This window comes from Furipterus horrens, unplaced genomic scaffold (assembly GCF_987537825.1).
Source record: "Furipterus horrens unplaced genomic scaffold, mFurHor1.1.pri manual_scaffold_2, whole genome shotgun sequence".
Taxonomy (NCBI): Eukaryota; Metazoa; Chordata; class Mammalia; order Chiroptera; family Furipteridae; genus Furipterus; species Furipterus horrens.
This window is the reverse complement of record NW_028327172.1, coordinates 112,507,534-112,530,195: the sequence shown is the minus strand read 5'-3', so window position 1 is coordinate 112,530,195 and position 22,662 is coordinate 112,507,534. Positions and strand designations below refer to the sequence as shown.

Genomic DNA, 22,662 nt, shown 5'->3' with positions numbered 1-22,662 from the left:
CATTTTATGAATATAAAAGAATGCTTATCATTTCTTAAAAATCATAAACTTATACCTTCTTCCTCTTCTGAAAAGTAGGTAATTCCAGACTCTTTTTGTGACAGAACCAGATAGTAGGTTTTCAGTACCTTTGCTCCATGATATTCCATGGCTTCAAGTAGCAAAACAACAACAACAAAATATTATTGCTGACAATTCAGATATGAAAAAACTGCTTCTAGGGAAATGTCTTAGTGTGGAGATATATTTTGGGGAAAAGTTACTTGGTATATGATAGTTAAATCCTGGATAACAAGAAAGATATTGCCCTCTTGGTGAATGCAGGATCGCAGGTCTCTGGAAATGACTGGACACTCCAGACAACCCAAGTCTCCTTATTGCTGTTACCTCTTATGTTATTTATTCTCGATAATTCTTAAATGCATTGATATTTAGGGCATGTGCTACCTTAACTCCATGTATATTAAAGACTGATCTGTGTTTGAAAAGATCACTTGACATTTCAGCACGTGTTTGAGTGTTGAGAAGAACACTTTTAAATGTGGTATGAATTAGTAGCGCTATGAAATGAAATTTTCAATGAGGATGTACTTGTAAGATCAAAGTGCAGAACTGTTTCAGTTAGAAAATTAAAAGAATAAATTATGTGTATCAGTTTGTTTTATTTCGTTTATACTGTACTGTGCTCTATGAAGAACTTGGCAATGCTTAGAAAAAGGCATAAACCACAATGAGTAAGATAAATTATTGAGGAAGGTGGTAGGGCAGGAAAAGTAATCATAATAGATGATAAGGATGACATGTTTATTCAGTGTGTACTCAGTGCCCGGCACTGTTGTAAACACTTTTCATGTAGAAACTCATTGAATCCTCCCAATAAACCTTAGGTAGTAGGACTGTTTTATAGATGAAGAAACTATTAAGATACATGTTCCAAGCTACAGAGCTAAAGAGGCAGAACCATGTGAAAAACCTGTCACCTGGCCTTCAGGCCTGGGTTCTGGGTCACTGAGCTCCATTGCCTTCTCTGTATGACAGGCACATAGAGTTAAGGGTGCCACAAATTTAGTTCTAAGACTTTTTAGCTAAACCAAAGTCAGAAGCACAATCATAGTATCAGTAGAATAAAAATATCAATCAACCCAGGGAAATAAAAAATGGAGTTACCTTATAGATGTATTTGAAACAGCCTCGCTGTACTATATTTTCAATCATACCGTGATTCAAATCCTGCCCCTGTATCAATAATGGGATATAGTTATTGAAAGTATCCACACATCTGAACATCAGCACATGAGCCAGATGGATACGGTGTATTCTGCCAGCCCAGCTTAGAGCCCAAACCTTTCAGCCTCCAGGCCTTTGGTAGTTTGCAGCATGCGGGCCAGAGGGGGCTTCAGAAAGTTTTACATCAAGGATAAGGGCAGCAGCTGGAGATGGACAATTATGAGCATGAACCCAAGCTATCTGCAAATAGAAATATGAATGTATGTGGCAATGGCACCCCGAAACTTTATCCAAAGAGTTTGTCCAGCTTGGTTCAAATGCTGGTTACAACTGCTTTCTAAGGCATGTAAAGAAAATAAAGCCATCAGCTCCAACTGGGGCTGAAGCTGTCTTGCCTGTGAAGGAGAGGTGGCTTTGTCTGAGTTTGACTCCAAGAGGGACACACCAGGCAAGCTCAGTAGGGTGGCAAGGGGAGCTGTGGCTGTTATTCCAACAGAAAAGAAAAACGGCATCTCTCTGAAGGTCTCAGAGTATTTTTCTGTAACCAAGCAATGAACTACCTTGGCATTGCTTCAGAAGGGGCATTATATCAAAGAACTATTTTTTCTCTTTCTCTTTTGTGACTGGGAACAAGAGAGATGCAAAGCCTTTTAGATGATGCATATTAATCACTATCAAAACACACAGCTGTTGGATTAATTTGGATACTAATTTACTTATAGTTTGATTTTGCCACTTAAAATGAAGTATTATCACTCAGGCAACAGTGTGAAAGTATGTTGTTGTAAATGACCTCTGAGTCATAAAAAGCTCCACTCGTTTTGCCAAATAATTAATCTGGTGTTCAATGTATCTCCCACTGCCCAAAGACCCCTGTAACCCTGAGATGAGACGTTTTATGTCTGCACGTGCTTGATTTAGTGGCGCCTCTGCCAGCTGAGTACACACAAATGATGGCAGAGCCAAGGAGGAGCAGCAAGATTTGCATCTGGTCTGTGTAATGGTAAACCTGTGGTGCCAGCAGTCTGCCAGAAATCTCCTTAAAAACTCAAATATAATGGGCAATAATCAGTTCAGTAAAAAATGCAATAGGCAAGATCTATTAAGGAGATTGAAAAATACTTGCTAGTGCAAGTTTTTGGCCCAGTCTACCAACTGACAGAGGTGCGGTTGAGCTCAGGTTTCAGTGTATGACACCAGGGGATGAAATGTACATAAACTACACTGTAAACGGTGCCCCCTAGAATTGTTATGGAAGCCCTGCATTTAATATAGTCCAGAATTTTTACCCTTTTTTTTTTTTAACAGTTTCCTATTAACATACATTAGTGTTCCTACTTGCCTGTAAAGTCATTTAGAACTAGTTTTATTTTATTATTCTTCATATTACCAAGCCCTGGTAGAGGACGTATGGCATAGGAAATATGTTTAAGCCTATTAATTTAATTGAATAGAAGTGCAAATATATTTTGTAAAGCCAAGGATTTTAGCTTTTATGTTTAAACAAGTAAGAACTTTACAAAAATATTATTCAGATTGGTATGTTAGCTCAGTCTCCTCACTAGAATAATTAGGAATCTTCAGGATGCAAGTGAAAGAAGACCGATTCAAACATGATTAAATTAAAAGGAAAAAATTTTTTTATCTGGTCAGGTAACAGAAATCTTGGAAATAGATCCATCTGAGTCCCGTCACCACCAGATCCATTGACCCAAATCATGACCTCTGCCTTTCTCTGGTTGTCTTAAGTCAAGCTTGCTCTTTCCATCCCACGTCAGATGGTCACTGACTGCGCCATACTAACAGCCAGTCCTTTCAGCAATCACTTCCTTTCTGTTACAACAAAATCCAAGGTTTCATTTTGATGACACCACCTGGGTCATGTGCTCACCTTGAACCAGTAATTGTGGTCACAAGATTGGAATGCTCTCACAGGCTGGAGGACACATGAATGGGAAACTGAACCACATGGCCTGAGAGCATAGGAGACATTTCTGTCACAAAACAAGAGGAAATAGATGAGGAGCAAAGGAAAACATGTTTTTACTACATTATCTTCCATTTAACAAGTGGTGAAACTAAGGCTCCGAGAAGCCTTATGTCTTGACAATACCAGTCTTCTGACATTGAGTCCAGTATGTTTTGCATGCTCTTTCTCATTCAGTCAATCATATCTGCGAAGCATCAAGTGTGTAACTAATTAACAGCAAGGACTTTTTATCGACTTGTGGCATGGTACTCTGAGGATACCGAAGAACCAGAGCAGTGAATGGGTAGATTGATAAGAGTCATAAGAATATTTTTGAGTCTTTGGTTCAGTGGGATTCAACATGATTTTCCAATTTATGAAAAAAAGCAGCTTGATTTTCTTGACAGATCATATGAGTGGAAGCTTTCCCTGAAGTACTGGCAGTGCTTTCAACTGAAACGTCAGATTCATATAGCTTTCTTGTTTCCCTGCTCTCCTGACTATTGGAAGGGTTTTGTTTGCTTTGATTTGGATGTAGTTCTGGTTTTGGTTCGAGTAAAGTGGCACTTTGGCTTGAGGGATTGTGTGTATTTTTAGAGACACAGACATTTGATTTGCTTGCAGCCCACAGTGCACAGGGGGTATTTTCAAGAAGACTGCCTGATTCTGCATCCTCATGTGCACAGAGCAAGCATATCCTTGATGACCACATTTTTATTTTAGTTTAGTTTTGTTTACTTTTTGTTTCACTTTTTGCAGCAGTCAACCTGGAAGTTGTGAAAAGGATAATGATTTCACGAGAACTTGAGTTGAACCCGTACAAAGAAAGAGGGAGTTAGAGAGCCTGCCCTGCAATCAACCTGCTTAGTTAAGTAGATTTGAAGAAAAACAGAGCATGAAAACAACAAATCAGACTGACTTATCTAAGAGGAGTGGATGAAATAGTCCTTACAGGAGGAAGTGTGTAACCCAATCCAGTAGTTTATCACATCTTCATGAAACCTTGAAATAGCTCTATGAGTTTATATTGTTTCCGAAAGCCATATGAGCTGTATGGCCTGCCCTGCCCCACTGTGAACCCTGAAATCAATCCATTGCTCTCTCAACTTTGGAAAATGATATGCTGCTCATGTCAATGAACTAGCAGTATTCACAGAACAGTTCTTCACTCCCCAAGTTTACTGAAGTGGAAGACAGAGAGGGTAGGCCTTCTGAAAATAACCACATGTGCTCAGAGTCCTGGGTTTTTAGGCATGAGTGCATTTCTGATAAAACAGCTCCTTAACATGAGGGAACCTTGTTATTCTTCCTTTTCACAAATCATATGCCTCCTTTATATTTGTGAAGATTGTCAACTTCTATTTCTTTTTGGGAGGCTTGATAAAACAGAGACCTTGGTAAAAGGAAAACTGACTCAGTTAAAGAAATCCACCTCCTATAGCAAAAAAATCCAGAGTTGTGTCTCCGGTGCCCCTGTTTCTACTCAAATCACCCTCTTCTGTCTCAGTCTATATTACTTCATAATCATTATTTATACAATTAATATTCTGAAGGAGCACTTTATAGGTGAATAAAATGCAAGTTAAGATTTTTGGCTCAAAAATAACAGCTGAAAGTTGTTAAATATTGAAATTGAATTGTACTACATATCTTAGAATTCATTCCTTACATTCTTTTTGCAAATTGTCTTAGATTGTTATTATCACATATTAGACAATAACTTAAAGAGTGCTAATATCTTACTCTGGGAAGCAGTTAACAGTTTTCAAATTGCTTACACATATTCGGGGCTACTTGTGTTTCATTGTTCCTCTCCATATAATGGGCAATAATTTTCTAAGTCTTTTTTTTTTTTTTTTTAACTTAAAGACTGATCAACTTTTACAGGAACATAAAGCAGTTATTATAAATATGTTGGTATAATAAGTTTGAAAGTAAACCAAATCAAAGGGCAATAAGAATATATTGTTGTGGTTTCTGAAGAGATTAGTAGATACAGTATGTATAAAATTATATATTGAAAAGTAACATCTGCATATTTTTCATTTTAGCCTACAATTAATCAATAAATGTTGTTACCTCCTTGAGGAACTCCACAAAGCTGCATATTTATCACTTGGTTCCCTAAATCTGTGTGTTGTTGAGTGATAGTCAAAAGTAATTTCTGCTCCTTGTTAGCTATGTGGACCCTGGGCAAGTTAAATGGCTTCTCTCTCTCTCTCTGTTTTTTCATCTTGATGGTATTATCCATGATGTTGTTGTAAGCATTAAATGAGGGAATAAATTATAAAGTAGTTAATGGGGTACCCAGCATTTGTAAGTACTTTTTAAGTATTTGATGTTGTTATAGTTTTTCAAATGCCATTGCTAACAACAGTACTGTAAGAAAATTGTCTTCACAAATAAGTTTTTATGCTGTTGAGCTTATTATAAAAAAACCACATACTACAGGGTAGCTGAAAAATTAGATGGCAATATAATATCATTAAATAATATAGAAAAAATGGTTTTATAAAGAAAACTTCCCTTATCTCTTCCTAGAAACTGTGCAAGTAGCAACTACTAAATTGAGAAAACTCTTCTCTGGCTTTAAGCTTGTGATGGTAGAACCTAGTATTAAAGCCTCATTCAGTCTTTAGCCCTGGAGCTGAGCATTCTTGATCAACAACAAAAAGTACATGCCTGATCTTTACATGTTTAAACAAAATAAAAATAGTATTTTCTGTTTATTTGTAAAAAGTGCTAGTATCGTTATCGGCAGCCGTCCATCTCGAGAGATGATGGTGTAGCTTCTTAAGAGTCTATCTGCACCGCCGAGAATGGCTGTGCAGTCCGACTCGGGAGTGACACGGTATCTGTCTCCTCCCGTGTTGAATCGACATCTTGCGATGACGCTGGAGTGTCCTCTCCAGTGAAGCTGAAGCTACAGAGCCTGGGCAGGGTGATATGGAGGGTCCGCTGTTGCCCATGCAGCAGACCCCCCCTCTCTTCGCAGCTGAAGGGTCCAAGGGAAAGACGGAGTCAATACAGCTTGGCTTCAGGTGCGCCGCAGGAGTTGCCGGTGTTGACTACAACGTCAAACCGCCTTAGGGACTCCGGCTCCGGATTTTCTGTCGGGGTTTACTCCCTTAGCCTTTCCCCTGAAGAGGTATGCCGCAAGGCAGCGGAGGTTTTTTGGAGTCAGAGTTTTCCTTCTCTGATGTGCCCTGACTGGAAGATCGAACCAGCGACACTTAGCTCGCAGGCCGACGCTCAATCCACTGAGCCAAACCAGCCAGGGAGAAAAAGTGCTAGTAGGTTTAAGGTAATTGACAACTTGACAAATTTTAATTGTATCTCAGTAAACAAAATACCTAAGCTGTGCCCTATTTCTAGACTTAATTCCTTATTTTCCTTGATCTTCATTTTTTTATATTTTTCTAAATTGATAACAACATTAACATCGCTACCTAATTCTGAAGTTCAGTATAATTCCCCAAAGAAGTTTATCGGGAATGAGTTCAACTATACTGCTTACTTCATTCTTTTTTGTTTTTAGTGTAGAATCTAGTTAGAGTTCTAAATATAATAATATAGTTTTAAAAGTTTGGCTATCTTTAGTGAGACCAGAGGCTTTGGAACTTGTTGTTTACTTGTAAACTCCAAGAAATACTGAAGCATCTGTCATATTTCAAAATCTAGTCTTTATCCGAAACATTAAGGTAGATTTAGGTCTTGAAAAATTTTATCTTATAAAGACAGTTCACCTCTTTCAACTTCATGTAAAAATGGCAGGTTGGGCTAAAGTGACAAAGAATGCCTGAAGGGGAACTTTAAATGAATAACTTTGAAAGAAAACTGTTTTCACCAAAGACTTGTCCAGATTTAATTAGTTGTGGGGGTTAAAGGCAGGGAGAAAAGGCCAGGAGCCTAAGGGGATTTCAGGAGTAAAGTGTCAAGGAGAAGAGAGGTCTTACATAGAGAAGGAAGGTTGCTACCTTCAAGTTTAATCATTCTATGTATGACTCAGCGTCAAGCACTGAGATTTCCAGCAGCAGGGGAGGTGACATTGTGAAATTTTGTACCTTGCTGAAGGTGATTCATACCCTTACCATCTTCTTCAGTATACTGGGTATGTTATCATTCAAAACAATAAATTGTGGAAGAATGTAATTTGCATCATCAAAAAGGATAAAAAGTAGGGATGTTTGTTCATATTGAGTACCCTCACTCAACAAGCAGAATTAATCCTTTAATCCTTTCCCCCCAAAGTCACAAAATATGAATTTTATCACATGCCACATGGAAACTATGATTTTTTAAAAGACATATAGGAGTCCAGAACCTAAAGATAACAATCGTTTCAGTAAAGGTTGTGTTGCTTGTTTTTGTTATAAAACATCTACAGATATTTGGGCATCACACGAACATTACCAAAACCATGAATGTACAATGGCTTAAACATTGGATGTTAGCTTACACTATTATAAATGTTCTAGGACAGTGGTGGGCACATAGGGGGCATATGATAGCACCAACCTTGGCAAGAGAAGGATAAGATAAGGCAGAGAATTTACTATATAAATCAGCAGTCAACACCAAACAAGTGCAACATGATCTCACTTGTATTTTTAATGCTATATAGATATACACACACATTTATATGTGCACCTGCATAAGTAACTGGGTAGAGAAAGATCCAGAACAACACACACTAGTGGCAACAGCAGGTAGGTTAGGGGGATGGGATGGAGCTTGAGGAGTAACTTTCCATCTTTGCAATTTATTACAGATTTCTAACATTGTAATATTTTTTAATAAAAACATCACAACATAAAAAAGCAATGGTCCGTAGGTTAGCTCAAAAATAAGAAGACAAAATAACCTGTCAGGTGAATTAGAAGGGGCTATTGATTCAGTGCCTCAGAGTTTACATAATCAGAAACTGTATATCACAGGCATGAAATTTCAACACTGGCCTGGGAGGTCTGCTCCTGCCACTGAAGAATTATGTAATATTAGACAAGTCACTCAAACTACCTGAGCCTCAGTTTCTTCTTCTATAAAATGGAGCAGTCTTACCAACTCACAAATTCTATGTAGATATTTAACTATGCAACAAGTTAACTTCTCTACAGCCACAAGCAATGCTCATTCATGTGTTCCCCACCCCACAGTTCTGAGAGAGCCACCCAACAGGCACAAAGAAATGAGACAGTTTTCTGCCTTTTCCCACCTTTGTACTCCTGGCCTCCCTCCCACCGTCCTGACCCACAGTCACGTGATAGAAGCAAAGACTTCTCAATGAAAGGACTTCTATTCTCACTTTCTTGAAGCTCTGTTACTTACATGTATGTTGTACTTACAACCTGGATCTTTGCTCACCCTATGCGAACCTGCCTGTCCATTACTTACATAAAGCAATAAATCATTGAGAAGGTGACCAGGACTACCGCCAGGTCCCCAGCTCACAGTTCAGGGCTCCTTGCAACACCTCCTGCTTGCTCCTCCAGAGCAGCACCTGAGAGTAAACATATTTTGGGAAGTGATATGGGAACTGGAGTTTGTATATGGAGATTATTAATGAAAAAGCAAATTCAGAAATTTACATTATATCCAAAATTCAAAAAGAGAGAAAACTAAGGTGAGACAAAACTATTTTTTATATCCAAAAGAAAAAATGGGGATTCTTAACAAGATACTAATACAAAATCTAAAGTTCCATTTGTTGCAAAGTAGACAATGAAGTGTATTGACTTCTACATTATTAAATGTTTTTGAAACTTATAGTTTTAAGAATTTCCATCTCTCTCAATTCAGTCAACAAACATTGTCTTTACTTATCTTTGGTCCTGCTATGTACCAAGCCTGGCTGCATACTATAGATTCATAAGTGAAATAAATACACATAATCTTGTTCAAATAAGCTCTTTGTGTAGTCGGGGCGGGGGGGGGGAGGCGGTTACAGAAAAGTCCACCATGACATATCGCTGTGTGATCAGTGCAATGATATCACAATTCATGTTTGTGCAGTGTTAGCAGAGAGAAGGGGCAACAAATCCATGGTGCAAGGTCTAGAATGGCTTTCTAGCAAAGATAAAACTTCAGCTGAACTTGGAAAGAAAAACAAGTGTTTACTAGGCACAGGAGAGAAAAGACATTTCAGAAAGATGGATTAAAGATGGATTAAAGGGTGTTTAGGAAAATGAGAGCAGCTTAGTAGCCACAGTAGAAATACAATAAGAAAATAATACAAATATTCAATAGTTATCATATATGAAGATCTTATCTGTGGTCAGCTCTATGCTAAGTCATTCCTACTGTCTTATTTCATGTAACCCACACACTATCACCACATTGCAATATCTACAAAGATATATACTTGAGCTAGTTAACTATAAAGTAAGAGCTAGTTAATTAACTACAAAACTAATTATAAAATACAGCACTAGAAATATATATATATATATATATATATATATATATATATATATATATATCCGTAACAAAATAGAAGGTAGAGGTAAGAGAGAAGTATATGCAGAACAGGTGAAGAAAGTGAGAGAAAACTTCCTAGAAAACACTGTTGCCTGAGCTGAGGCTCAGAGGATGAGAAAGAGCAGGTAAAACAGAGGAGGAAGGTCTTTGAACACAGGTATAGAAACTGCTTATTATGTCCAGAGGACAGTGGATGGTCTGTATTGCTGGCAGTGATGAGAGAAGAAGGTGGAATGGTAAGCACCCTTCAGGTCATGGAGGAGCTTGTATGCCATGCTGATGAGTGTGGATTTATCTTATAGGGAATAAGGAGCTTTAGAATTTTAAGCAAAGTGACTTAGATCTTGCCTTTAGACAAGAGACAAATGATTACAGATTATGCGGCTTTAAAATTTTTTTGACAAGGAATGATGATAGCTGTGGAATCGGAAACAAAAAGATGTGGATTCAAGAAGTATGTGGGACATAAAATTAGTAGGACTTGTTAATTGTCGTTGTGTTGAAAGTGAGGGAAAAGAAAGAGCCAGTAACAATTCTTAGATTTCCCAGCTTGGGGGCTTCCTAGGAAAGACTGAGATTGCATAATTGTGAAGCTTCCTATATATGAACTTAATTATCAATTTATGCACTACAGCTGACCCTAGAACAATTTGGGGGTTATGATGAGCCAACACCCAGCACAGTCAAAAATCCACACGTAACTTTGGACTCCCCAAAATTAACACCCTACTATTGACCAGAAGCCTCACCAATAACATAAACAGTCAACTCACACATATTTTTTAATGTTATAGGGAGACTATACTGTGTTCTTATGGCATAAAATAATACAGTTAGAGAAAATAAACTTTTATTAAGAATATCATACAGAAAAGGAAATATATGAGGGGGAACCCCAAAAGACCTGGAACTTATTTATAAAATATTGTGTATTTATTCTTACATGTTTAAATCTCAGTCACCTTCCAAGTACTCTCCATTTGATGCATTATACCTATCAAGATACTTTTTCCACTGCTCAAAACAGTTTTGAACTTGTCTATTTTAATACCTTTTAATGCTTCTGCCGTTTTTTGTTTCATCTCATCCACATTGGCAAAACCTTTCCTTTTGAGGACTTTTTTCACCCTGGGAAACCAAAAATAGTTGCTTGGGGCAAGATCGGGTGAATAGGGGGCAGGTATGGAGGTCATGCCATTTTCATCAAAAAATGTTGAACAATCAGTACAGTGTGGGCAGGTGCACTCATAAATCACCCATCATGAAATGGGCAAACGAATTGAAAAAGTCTTCAAAAATATTTTCACAGAAACCAAACACAGCTTCTCGCAACAACGCCAGCTGGTACACTGATACAGATCAGTTCCTAGAACACTCACCTAGCAGGGGAAGCCTGTACTACAAAAGGCTTGCCCTTGAGAAGATAATTCTTTTTATTTTTTGGGGGGGTCTCCCTTCGTATTTATAGTACTGTGCATACAAGTATTTAGTGAAAAGAAAATCTGGACATAAGTGGATCCATGCAGTTTGAATTCCTGTTATTCAGTGGTCAACTGTACTCTATTTTTTGATGTATTATTCATAAATTATTTTACTAAATTTAAAAGATAATCTCTTCACTTCAAAGTCACTAAACAAAGTTTCTTATTTGTATGGGAAATCTCAGATTAAAGTTTTTTAATGGTTATGTCTTATAAAATATACTTTGAGTCATGTGATTTTATCATCATTAATCTCTATTATTTCTGAGTCTTAATTTTACGGATGAACATAGTACTCATAAACTAAGTATTCTTATTTTGCCATTGATTTTATTTTTATGATTTGCAATATTATGAATTAAATTCTTATCCTTATTTGGTGATGTATTTATATCCTTTTCTATCTCAGCCTAGTAGTCTGATATTTTTAGTTTCCCTACTTAAGAATTCTGAATGCTTAAACAATTTTTTTTGTGTGTGTGAAACAAAATTAGCACACTGTTAAAATTCCTTGTAGTGGGGTTATGTGTAATTGAGGTTCTTTGTTCTATCATTTTGCATATACTTGAAAATTTCCATCATAGTTAAAATATACAGATTTATGATAAGTAGATAGACATAGATTATATTTAGATAATTTCCACTTCCATAAACTACTATCTATTGATATGACATTAATTTCCTTCATAGTTCTTAAAATGAATAATCAATTTTAGATATGTTTGCTTCAATTGAGGAAAAGTTTTAGAGCCGACTAGATGCATGGTTGAGCTGGCTTCAGTAAGGAATACAAAAATGACTGAGACTCTCAAATTGCATTAAATGAACTTTATGATTGAACAACAGGAAATGGTTTTCTCTGTGAGAATTAAGAGTAGATTTTTCAGTGGCATCGAGAGAGGCATTGAAGAGTCAGTAGGGAACAAGGCATTATGTGTAAAGCAAATGTACAAAAGTGGGAAAACATTTAAAAAGCTGTTATGGAATATGGGATGACCAAATTTGGATTTGGTGGAGCATCGGTAAATAAGCTAAAAATCAGAGAAATTTCGAGCCATGTTCTGTTGAATACTAAATGTTTCCAGCAGAAGCTGTTATGATTCCACTTTCTGTTTAGAAATGGTAACATAGTAATGTAGTATAGATGGAATTAAGAGAGGAAGGTAAGATCAATGCAAATCAGTAACAAGGCTCTTGTAATAATCCAAATGAAAATGTAAGGACCTCAATTTGAGTTCTAGTAGTGAAAAGGAGAATAGGGGTTGATAGTAAGGAGGCAGTGTAGAACTTATAGTGCAGAGTACATGCAGACAGCATCAATCTGATGGGGAGGCGGGACTGGAAGCTTTTCACTGTAGAAGGAGATTATACAGTCAGAAATAAGGAACTAAGCAAAAAAGGAAAAGCTCATTTTAGAGCAGAGATACATTCATCTGATATTGACACTGAGGATAGAGTTTTAAACAAAACAGATAAATTTTCCCATCCCATAAAGCTTAATGTTTTGTGGGAGGGGAAAAGAATATAAGCAACCAACTTAGTGATTTAAGATGGTGACAGGTGATAGGAAAAGATCAAATAGAATGATGTGTTCATGCAGAGAAACATCAAGAGATTGAGATTGGGTGGTCAAGAACCTCTCTTTGTCCAGGAAACATATTGCGCTAAAACCTAAATGGCAAAGGAAGAGGGAAGATCTTCCCTAGAGCAGTGAAGAGTAAGTGCAAATGCCTGAGATTGGCACTGAATTTGGTGTAAAGATACAAATACCAGTCCATCTGCTTGAGAATGACAGGGAAATGTCAGGAGGGAAGAGAATGAGCCCTCGAGAGAGGCCAGCAGCAATCGGATCAGGTGGGTCCTTGTTGGCCTCAGTAAAGAGCTGATTTCATTCTCAGTCAATGCAAAGACATTGACAGTTTTCAGAAGCAGGGGGGTGCGGTGGAAGGTTGTGTATGTGACATGATCTGATAATTGAAGTTAGTGTTATGGATGAGATGCCCAAGAGAGACTACAGGAGAGAGCCTTGGTAAGTGCCTAACTGTATTCAAGCTGGGAAGAAGAAAGAGGAGGTTGAAGAGGTAGGAGGAGAAGCAGTCTAGTGCTAATGCACAGCCCCCAAGAGAGGAAAAGGTTTCAAAAAGGAGGGAGTGGAACATTGAAGTCAAGTGTCAAATGAGGCCAAGAGGTTGAAGAGGCACTGTAATCAGATGTATCATATTGTTTCCCACTCACAAAATATTTTAAGTTCAACTTTGATTATTTACTGAAGATATATACTTAGTCCAAGGCTGTGCACACTTTATGATATATGGCATTAAAACTTACGTACGTATAAGGTAGCTGTAAATTATTTTTCTAATGTGGGACTGGTTCTGTACTTACAAACACTGAAGGACCACCTCTGAAATACACACATTACTGTTGTATTTTGTGCAAAGTTTTCCTCTTATAATTTCTATTGATAGAGTAATTCCTATATACTTCTATCCTGTCATATAGAACTTCTTTAGGAATAGCAATTCAAGTGAAAAGGAAAAAAAATCCTGAAATCCATGCCAGATGCTGGACTAGATACCATTTATGCAGAGATGAATAAGATAGACATTGTTTTTAATGCTCTGAACTTGAACTTGTCTTCTAGTGGAGAAGAAATATAAACAAGAAGAGTAGAGAGTAATGAAAGATGATAGCAGGAGCTTATGTTCAGGATTTGGAAGGGGGCAGACTTCAGAGGAAGGGGCATTTGATATCTGAGACCTGAGCAAGAGTTAACAGGCAGGATGGCAATGAAGTTGTGGGAAGTATGGTGGCACTTCTCTGTGTCAGCTTGGCTAGGCTACTGTTTGTTGTTACTCATTTATACACTGATGTAGGCCTTTTACTTAGCGAATGAGGCATACCCAGGTTATCTAAAATAATCTGTCTTACATAAGGAAGCTAATTGTGGACTTAATTACATCCACAAAATGCCTTCATAGCAACACCTAGATCAGGGTTTGAATAACCAGGGAATGTATTCTTGGCGAAGTTTACACATAAAACTGACCATCACAGAGAGTTTCCCAGGAGAGAAATCAGCATGTATCATGTGACAATATTATATTGAATCTGCAAATATTTATTAAGGTTACCCCTAAGTTTATGTTGTCTTATTTATCTATCAATGATTGCTTAATTTTTATAAATTTCTTCTGAATGATCTTATTTTGTTCTTCAGATTCCTGAAGTTCATAATAAGAGTACAGGATTTATATCTCTAGCCATTAATAAAGAGCAAGAAAAACTTTTCCTTAACTCACTATGTAAGTCTCTACATATATTAGCTAGCCTTTCCAACATCCTAAAATTAAGCACTTTAAAGTGAAACTCAAGTACTAATAAATTATAGACATCTTCTTTATGTAACCAGACTAATAGACCAATTTTTATTATAAATTTAGATTATCATATATTTAATATCTCTTATTTCATTTTCTTTTTCCTAAAAGATTTCATTGGGAGATAAAATGCACCTTCAACTATCACAGTGAGGACAGTTCTAGCATATATAACATGATCAACAAATTATTTGTTTTTGAAGAAAATGTGAGAAAGATAGTAACCTATTTCAGTTCAAAGTCAGAGGTCCCAGAGATAAGAAACCCAGGGCAATGGAAGATAGGAGGAAAATGAAGTGTAGCCGGGCAGAGGGAAGTGCATGCTCTGTAGCTAGAACTAAGGTGGCCTGTAAGCACAAGTTTTAATGGAGACATCACATAAGGCTTTTTGATTCCAGTGTAATTGATCTGTGAAAGTTTAATTTGGTGGAGAAGCCTGAAGTGGTTATTCTAGACTGAAGCAATAGTTTGCACATGGAATTATTTAATTTTCTTAATTTGAATAAAAACTCAAAAAACACATTAAAAATAGAAATCATCAATAATGTAGCACTTGAAAAAAATGATGTAGCATTTGAAACACCAAGTTCAAACAGAAGGTAACATTTCTCCCTAATGCCTTCCAATTCTGCCTCCCCCAGAAGTAATTACTGTTAATATTTTTGTGTGTGTCTGCTTTGAGACTTTACATTAAACTTCTTGTGACTTATTGATACAGCTAACAACACACACACACACACACACACACACACACACACACACACACAAACACACACCCTTCCTTCCATTTTTAACATAGTGGCATCATTCTGTATGATTGGCTAAGAACTTGCTTTACTTCCTTAGTAAATAATGATTGTCCTGCCCTGGCTGGTGTGGCTCAGTTTTTTGGAGCATCATCCCATAAAGCAAAAGGCTGAGGATTCAATTCCAAGTCAGGGTACATGCCCAGGTTGCAAGTTCCATCCCCTGTCAAGGCACGAAGGAGAGGTAACCAATCGGTGCTTCTGGCATTGATGTTTCTTGCCCTCTCGCTCCCCCTCCCTTCCCCTCTTTCTAAAATCAATAAGCATGTCCTTGGGTGAAGATGAAAAATAATAATAATAATGGTTGTCCTTCTACTTTTCTATGTAAAATTTTGCTTTCTTATTTTTATTGGTGAAACAGTATTCTCTTAGGAGGATGTAGTGGAAATAATTATCTAATTATTCCTCAATTGATTTTTAAATGTTCTCAGTCTCATTCAAATAGTTGACTTCAGCCGTCTTTTGTTGTTATATAACACATTTTTTAATAAACAAAGCAGCAGTGAACATTGTGTGTGGTGTGTGTGTGTGTGTGTGTCATTATGTCTATAATATGGATTCCAAGAAGTTGGAGGTATACAGAGAATTAATTTTTATTTATATTGTCAAATTTTCTCTACTATAATATCAATTTACACCACAACCAGTATACAAATTAACATTTCCTTAACCTTTCATCAGTCATTCAGTATTTTTGAGCTAATCAGAGAGAGAAAAAAGAAACTCACTATCTTGCTTTATATTGTATTTATTAAATTAACTGAATAAGGGAGTAAGTAAATTTTTGAAAAGTTGTTCTAAGAGCACACTGTAGACTGTATGGCATAGGTAGAGACTGATGGCAGGAAAATGCATAAGAATATCTTATGTAGTAAAAGTCAGAGATCATAAAGGCTTAAACTGGGGCAGAAAAAGGCACCTCTGTTTCATAGTCAAGTGCATGTCAACTAACATGTTGACTTCATGTCACCATTAATAATGTATGGACGTGATTTGAAAAGTACATCTTTAAAAGCTGAAAAGTTTTCTCTTATGGTGCTGAAAATCATTCAGTACCTCAAATTGCACAATATATTTAAGGCATTATATATTCAGCTACTTAAATTTAAATGATGAATATATTAATGTGTAGCTTGAAATATAGACCATAGCCTTCGTCTTCCAAAGGATATTTTAATCAAAATATTAAAAATAAGCTGGAATCTCATTCAAATAGTTAATTCCAGATGCCTTTTGTTGTAATAAATCATGAATTATCTCTCTGATGGATGGGCAGTGAAATGCAGATAAAATTAGCTTTGCAGTCATTCATTTTAAATTGCTCTTGAGTCATTTGGAAGTAAATTCCATTTCAGAAAAATACGCTTCAGGTCTCAGACAAAGAGATAATAGTCCTATATTTTATGATATAAGCAATAATAGTTTAAGTCTTACAATTCAGAAATATAGAAACTTATGTATTAAGTTGATGAAAATTAAGGCTTGATATATAGCTATAAACCCAGCAACCTAAAGTTTCCTAGATTGATGTTCATAGCATGATTTTTTCCTGTCAAGAATTAGATGGAATGAAAGTCTATAAAAATAATACATAGTGCAAAGTTTTCTCTTCTTGTATATAAAAGAAAAAACAAAAGGCTATATGAGATAACAGAGAAAGGAAATACTGAGATTTACCTGATATGTAAATAGAAATAGAAATATTATTACTGAGTAATGCTAGAAAACAGAAAATTAAGTCAAGTGTTAGAGGAGCATAAAATGACTAATAATGTTACATCTGAATCAAAAAGGCAATTACAACTTGAAGTTAATACTGAATTCAATGTACAAAACAAAACCAACTCTGGAAATGTTATTTTGTTAATTTAGTAAACTTTATGTAGAAAACTTGTTCAGCAATGTAATTAATCAGTCATTTTTGCCCAAATAGCATAATGCAATCAATATCAACATCTGGGATGTGCCTATATACAACATAATAATTTGGAATAATTGTGGCATGTTACCAGAAATGAGTTCATAGTCTGAAGTTTCTGTTTACCAGTTGAGTACCTACTATCATCCTGAAGACTTCAGGAGACTCTTCAGATATTTTTATTGTGAAATCAAATGGTAAGAAGATGCATTCAATGATCTCCCTATCAAAAAATTAAATTATTCTTTCATAGTTTCCAGTTTTTCAGCATGACCTTAATAGTATCAGAAAGTTGGTTTATTGTATAACAAAATGAATTGCATGCTAGTCTACCAGCTCAAAAAAGAATCTCCAACCTCATTACCCCATGTATTAAACAGTCCCCTAGTGGCCTGAAGGAGTTACCTTCAGTGTGGCAGGGATTGACTTCTCTGGATCAGGCCCAAGGATGGGCACTGGTGTGTATCCAAAAGAAAAACCAGGAACTGATATAATCACACATTTTCACTTGCACACCGTTACAAACACACATGCTTAGAGAATCAACTGGAGTCTCAGTTTCATAGCTGGAAAAGCCATATCTTCTTCTAGAAAATATCTAATCACCATAAAAAGCTGGGAAATTCCAAAAGCATTACAAAATAAATCTTCACTAATAAAGATGTAATTTCACTTATCTGACTTTCCAAGCAGTGGGATGCTCAGTTACCTGGCATTTGTAGGCAGGGCCTGGCTGTGACCTGCGCTTGGTTTCATGCTCTCCTGTCACCATCCCTGCATTTTTAATACATTTTTAACAAGGATTCCTGGATTTTCATTCTGCACTGGGCAACCCAAATTTTGTAGCCAGGCCAATTTGTAGTATTATTGTTATAACACTTGATACTTGAAACTGCATTTGAGGCATTCTAAACTCTAAAATACCTTGTGATTCTTCTAGGAATGGTCAAAGTCACCATTGTGCTATTTGTGTTTCTATAAGATTTTTATTGACTTCTTATAATGCACCTGGCACTATGCTACACTTTGGAAAGTAAAAGTGAAAACAACATAGTCCCTGCCTTCAAAAGGCATTTATTCTAGTGTTTAGCATTTGTTGTTGTAATTCCTTGCTTTTGAGAATTGGGAATAGTTACATAAAACTGGTTGCATAAACTGAAAATGAGATTCTTGCACATATGTGCAAGGCAAATGCATAGTGCAGAGGAACTAAATGTCATGAAGAGCTATTTGTAGATGATCCTTTCTTTCTTACTAAATAGACATGGTATTTGGAGAGGATCACTTTTTACTTTTAAATACATATAGATGTAACCATACTGGATATTTAAAGACTCAAAAGATTTCTTCTATGCTTTTCGTTGAAGAGAATTAATTGGCTTGCTTGTTGGATTTTTAAAACTTACTCTAGAAAAAAATCCAGATGACATTTCATAAAAAGACAATTTCAGAAATACCATTACATTTGAAAATCAATGCTGACACCATTTTTGTCTAGAACAAGAACAGTATTCTCCTAGCATGCTTAACCTGATGGTGATGGAGCTGTTATATGGGCTGATTATCATGGTTGAGCATGGTATGGAGGCTAACTGTTGCAAATGGAGGAGTAATTTCACAAGTCTATTTCCACATTGTTTTTTCTATCCCACTATATATATATATATATCTTACTGACATAGGGTCTTAAAAATTATCTTCCTAAATGTCTTTCCCAATACCTAAATTGAGTACTAGAAGTGATGTGCCATATTGCCTAATGTAAATTCATCTCGAGCATAGACTTAAATATACTGCATGGATATTATGAGAAATATTAATAAACTAAGATGCTGTGGTTAGTTAAGGCATCTCTCTAGATAGAATTTAAAACATGGGTTTATACAGAGCTAGGATGATATTTAAAAGACACATTAGATTTACCACATGAAGAAAACATTTCAAATGATAGAATTAATTCCTTAATAACTTGCATATTAAATGTTATTAAACTAACATCTTGAAAAATCAACAAGACATAGCATAACATTTCTCTTTATTTGTAGTGACCCTCTTGTCTTAAAACCACAAATTATACATAGTTTGTCCATACATTTTTTTAAATACATTACTGGATCATTACTGTTTTTTTTCCAGCACCTAACCAAACCCCTTTAGACTTGAAAACGTATGTGTGACTTTCTCAGTTTTCATTGGGCTTTCCAGTAGATCACAATAAAATAATCAGAAGAAAGAAATGTATGCTTCGGCAAGGCAGGGTAATCAGTGTTTAGTGCATCTCTATCTTTCTGTAGGATGTGAATGTGTAGGTACTTTTGTTACGTTGTTGAATAAGGTAAGGAAGTGTACAATCATCTGATGTCTTGCAATCATCATTCCTTCTAAAGGAACATGTCTCCCCTTCTATATCAATAACTTTAAAGACTTTTCATGTTTGCATACCTAAATGAATGTATTGGAATAAAAGACATACACAAGTCCTGTGTGTTTGAATATATGCAATAGTAAAAAAAAAGTTCTAAATGACCCTTTGCTTTCATGAATAATAATAATAATTAAAAATAATAGCTAACATTTTACAGCATTTGAGTCTGATATTTTATGAAGCTTTAATGATTGTCAGCACTGGGTCTCATTACATATAACAGAAAGTGCTTTAAAAGAAAAAACAGGAAAAAATTGAATAATGCTTTCAAGACATCAGCTCTGTGCTGATGGATCTAATACCTCAGTTCCCTATCCTTTGCCTTTCTGAACTATTGTTTATTTAAGTAGTTTTGAGTATTCTTGAATATTGACTAAAGAAGTTGAAATTGATGGAAACAAAGTTATCCTTTAGTAACTTGATAGTTTAGGTCCTGCTGTTTAACAATAGAAAAAAAAAAAAAAAGAAAAAGAAAGAAATGATCCTCTGGATCAAGGAAGGGTATCTAAAAATAAAGGGAGGAAGAAACACCATTTACACCCAGTGGCAGGAATTTATCATTGTGGAACAGCTTTGAAAGCTATTTTTGTCTGTGATGCAAATGAAGCCAATTTTTACTGCAAAACAAATTAGCAAAGACTGGATATCATTACTGTGTAACAGCTATCCTATGACCTACATGAAAAAACGTCCAAGGCCAAGGTTCTTAGTGGACAAATATCCTCCTAACCAATGGCTGTCTCCCAAAACGGGGCAACAGCAGAATGCATGAGGAAAGTAGTGCCAAGGTGTCATCTGAGCAACCAGTCGTTAACTACCAATACCAGATCCTATATTTGCTATTAAGTGTGTGTGTGTGTGTGTATATATATACATACTGTTAAAGGACTTGTAAAAACTTATAATTTTGACCTCAGAGTTTTAAGTTTACACATTAACTTAGGGTGCTTAATCAAGTTAAGAAATTAACCATTTTATTCTCTTCTGTATCTCATAGGAAGAAAATTATCAAGCTTAACTTATTTATAGTGTATTGGGAGACTATTTTAACTTGACTTTTGTGAAGTATGGTAATAGGATTTTTAAAAGGCACTTTTATCATTTTCTGTTTTTTTAATTTGGAATTATACATAACCAAAGTGAAAAGAAAACATACCTTAAAGTGTGAAAATATCTCAAGTGATTTCTAGGTTTTATTTATCCATCAGTATCAGAACAGCAGGGTGACAGCAATATATTTGATAATTTTCAGTGATGTAAAAAAAATGACACTATCGTTCTCTATAATATTCAGTACTATGATATTGAGAATAGGTTCAACTACTCATAATATATATGACATTTGAGGTATAGTTTCAAAATAAGATCAAGCAGCATTACTAAATTCTAGGCTCTACTATGGCTCTGCTGTTGCTTGATTTTTCTATTACTGTATTTCTAGTATTTAGCATAATTCTGAACTCAATAAATATTTTTGGTTGAATGAATTAATATTTCATACAGTAGCATTTTTTAAACTAATGATAGATTGGATCATTAACTCATATTTCTAATATTCCTTCTCCGCTCCTTGCAAAAATTTACCTGTGAATCTTTTATTTTTCAAACAAATTTTTCTAATAAGGTTGCTGTCGCTTCTGTCAGCTCTCAAGGGTAACACTGTGTAGTGGGAGGTGCAGTACTGTATGTGGAAGATCACAGTTCTTGAGGAAGACAAACCTGGTTCTTATCACAGTTCTGCTATTTTCTACCTGTGTGCTCAGGGCAAGATACTTATTCTCCCTGATGTTGAGTGTTGCCATACATAAAAATGAGAATAATAATCCAAATACTTAATGGAGCAACCAGTCAGTACACTTAACATATGGCCTAGTGCATAGCAGTCACTCACATTGCTTAACTAGGTTATGAGACATCATTTTTAAATGAATAGCAAGTAAAAGGCAAATGGTGATTTTATTTTCAACGTTTTCCACTTTCTTCTTGTTTTCCAGACGACGACTTTTTTCATGAACTGCCAGAAACTTTTCCATCTGATCCACCGGAACCTCTGCCACATTTCCTCATCGAGCCTGAAGAAGCTTATATTGTGAAGAATAAGCCTGTTAACCTGTATTGTAAAGCCAGCCCTGCCACCCAGATCTACTTCAAGTGCAATAGTGAGTGGGTTCATCAGAAGGACCACATAGTAGATGAGAGAGTAGATGAAACCTCTGGTAAGTTTGCCATTGCTTTTGGTCTGTACTTAGGATTCACTTACTACTTTAGCATATTGTCATACTGTTCTTTCAATGAGTGAAATTGAAAGTGGGGCTGTTATTCTTTGGCAAAAAATTTTGAATCAGTTTGGTTAATATTTGGCGATCTCCCTCAGTGCATTGCAAAGTAAAATGTGATAAATAAGTCTCAACTTGATTCCAACTGGACTACATGTAACTGAAACATGGTTCATGCTAATAAGATAAGTAGTAAGAATTAATAGACTAAATAGTGAAAAATGCCTTTGGATTTTTACTTGTCTGTCAAATATGGTATCAGGTCTAATTATCCTGGGATTGGGGAACATGTTCAATGAAGGATAAAGTGTGCTTGTTTACATAATTCTCCAAAGTTAATTCACATGCATAATTTCCCCATATACTTTTTAGAATAATTTGTAAATGTTATAGGTTCAAAGTATTCTGTATCCTTAACTTACATCTAAAAAAAATTCTAATTAAATAACAGCTAAAGTTAAATCGAGGGTGATTGAGAATAGAGATGGTGTGGGACCCAGGGAGAGGAGAAAGGGTGAGCGTAGCTACCACCTCTCTGGGTGCGTCTTGATCAGAGTATCTTTGCTCTTGCCATGGGTGAAACTACTGACCTTATTGCTTTGTAAATATCACCCTTAACAGCAATACTAAAGGCACAGAGAGTACGAAGGAGATTTTAATAACCTGGAAAATTTAGTTTGGCTATAAAGGAAACTTTCTTGAT

General features: G+C 35.9%; 1 protein-coding gene across 1 annotated transcript in view; it reads left to right on the top strand.

Annotated features, from left to right (window-relative positions):
• The window catches only part of UNC5C (unc-5 netrin receptor C), a 347,425-nt gene that overhangs the window by 173,152 nt on the left and 151,611 nt on the right, over positions 1 to 22,662 (top strand). Inside the window, exon 2 of the mRNA XM_090266319.1 lies at positions 21,678 to 21,899. Coding sequence (XP_090122445.1) covers positions 21,678 to 21,899 — 222 coding nt within the window. The remainder of the gene's footprint in view (positions 1 to 21,677; positions 21,900 to 22,662) is intronic.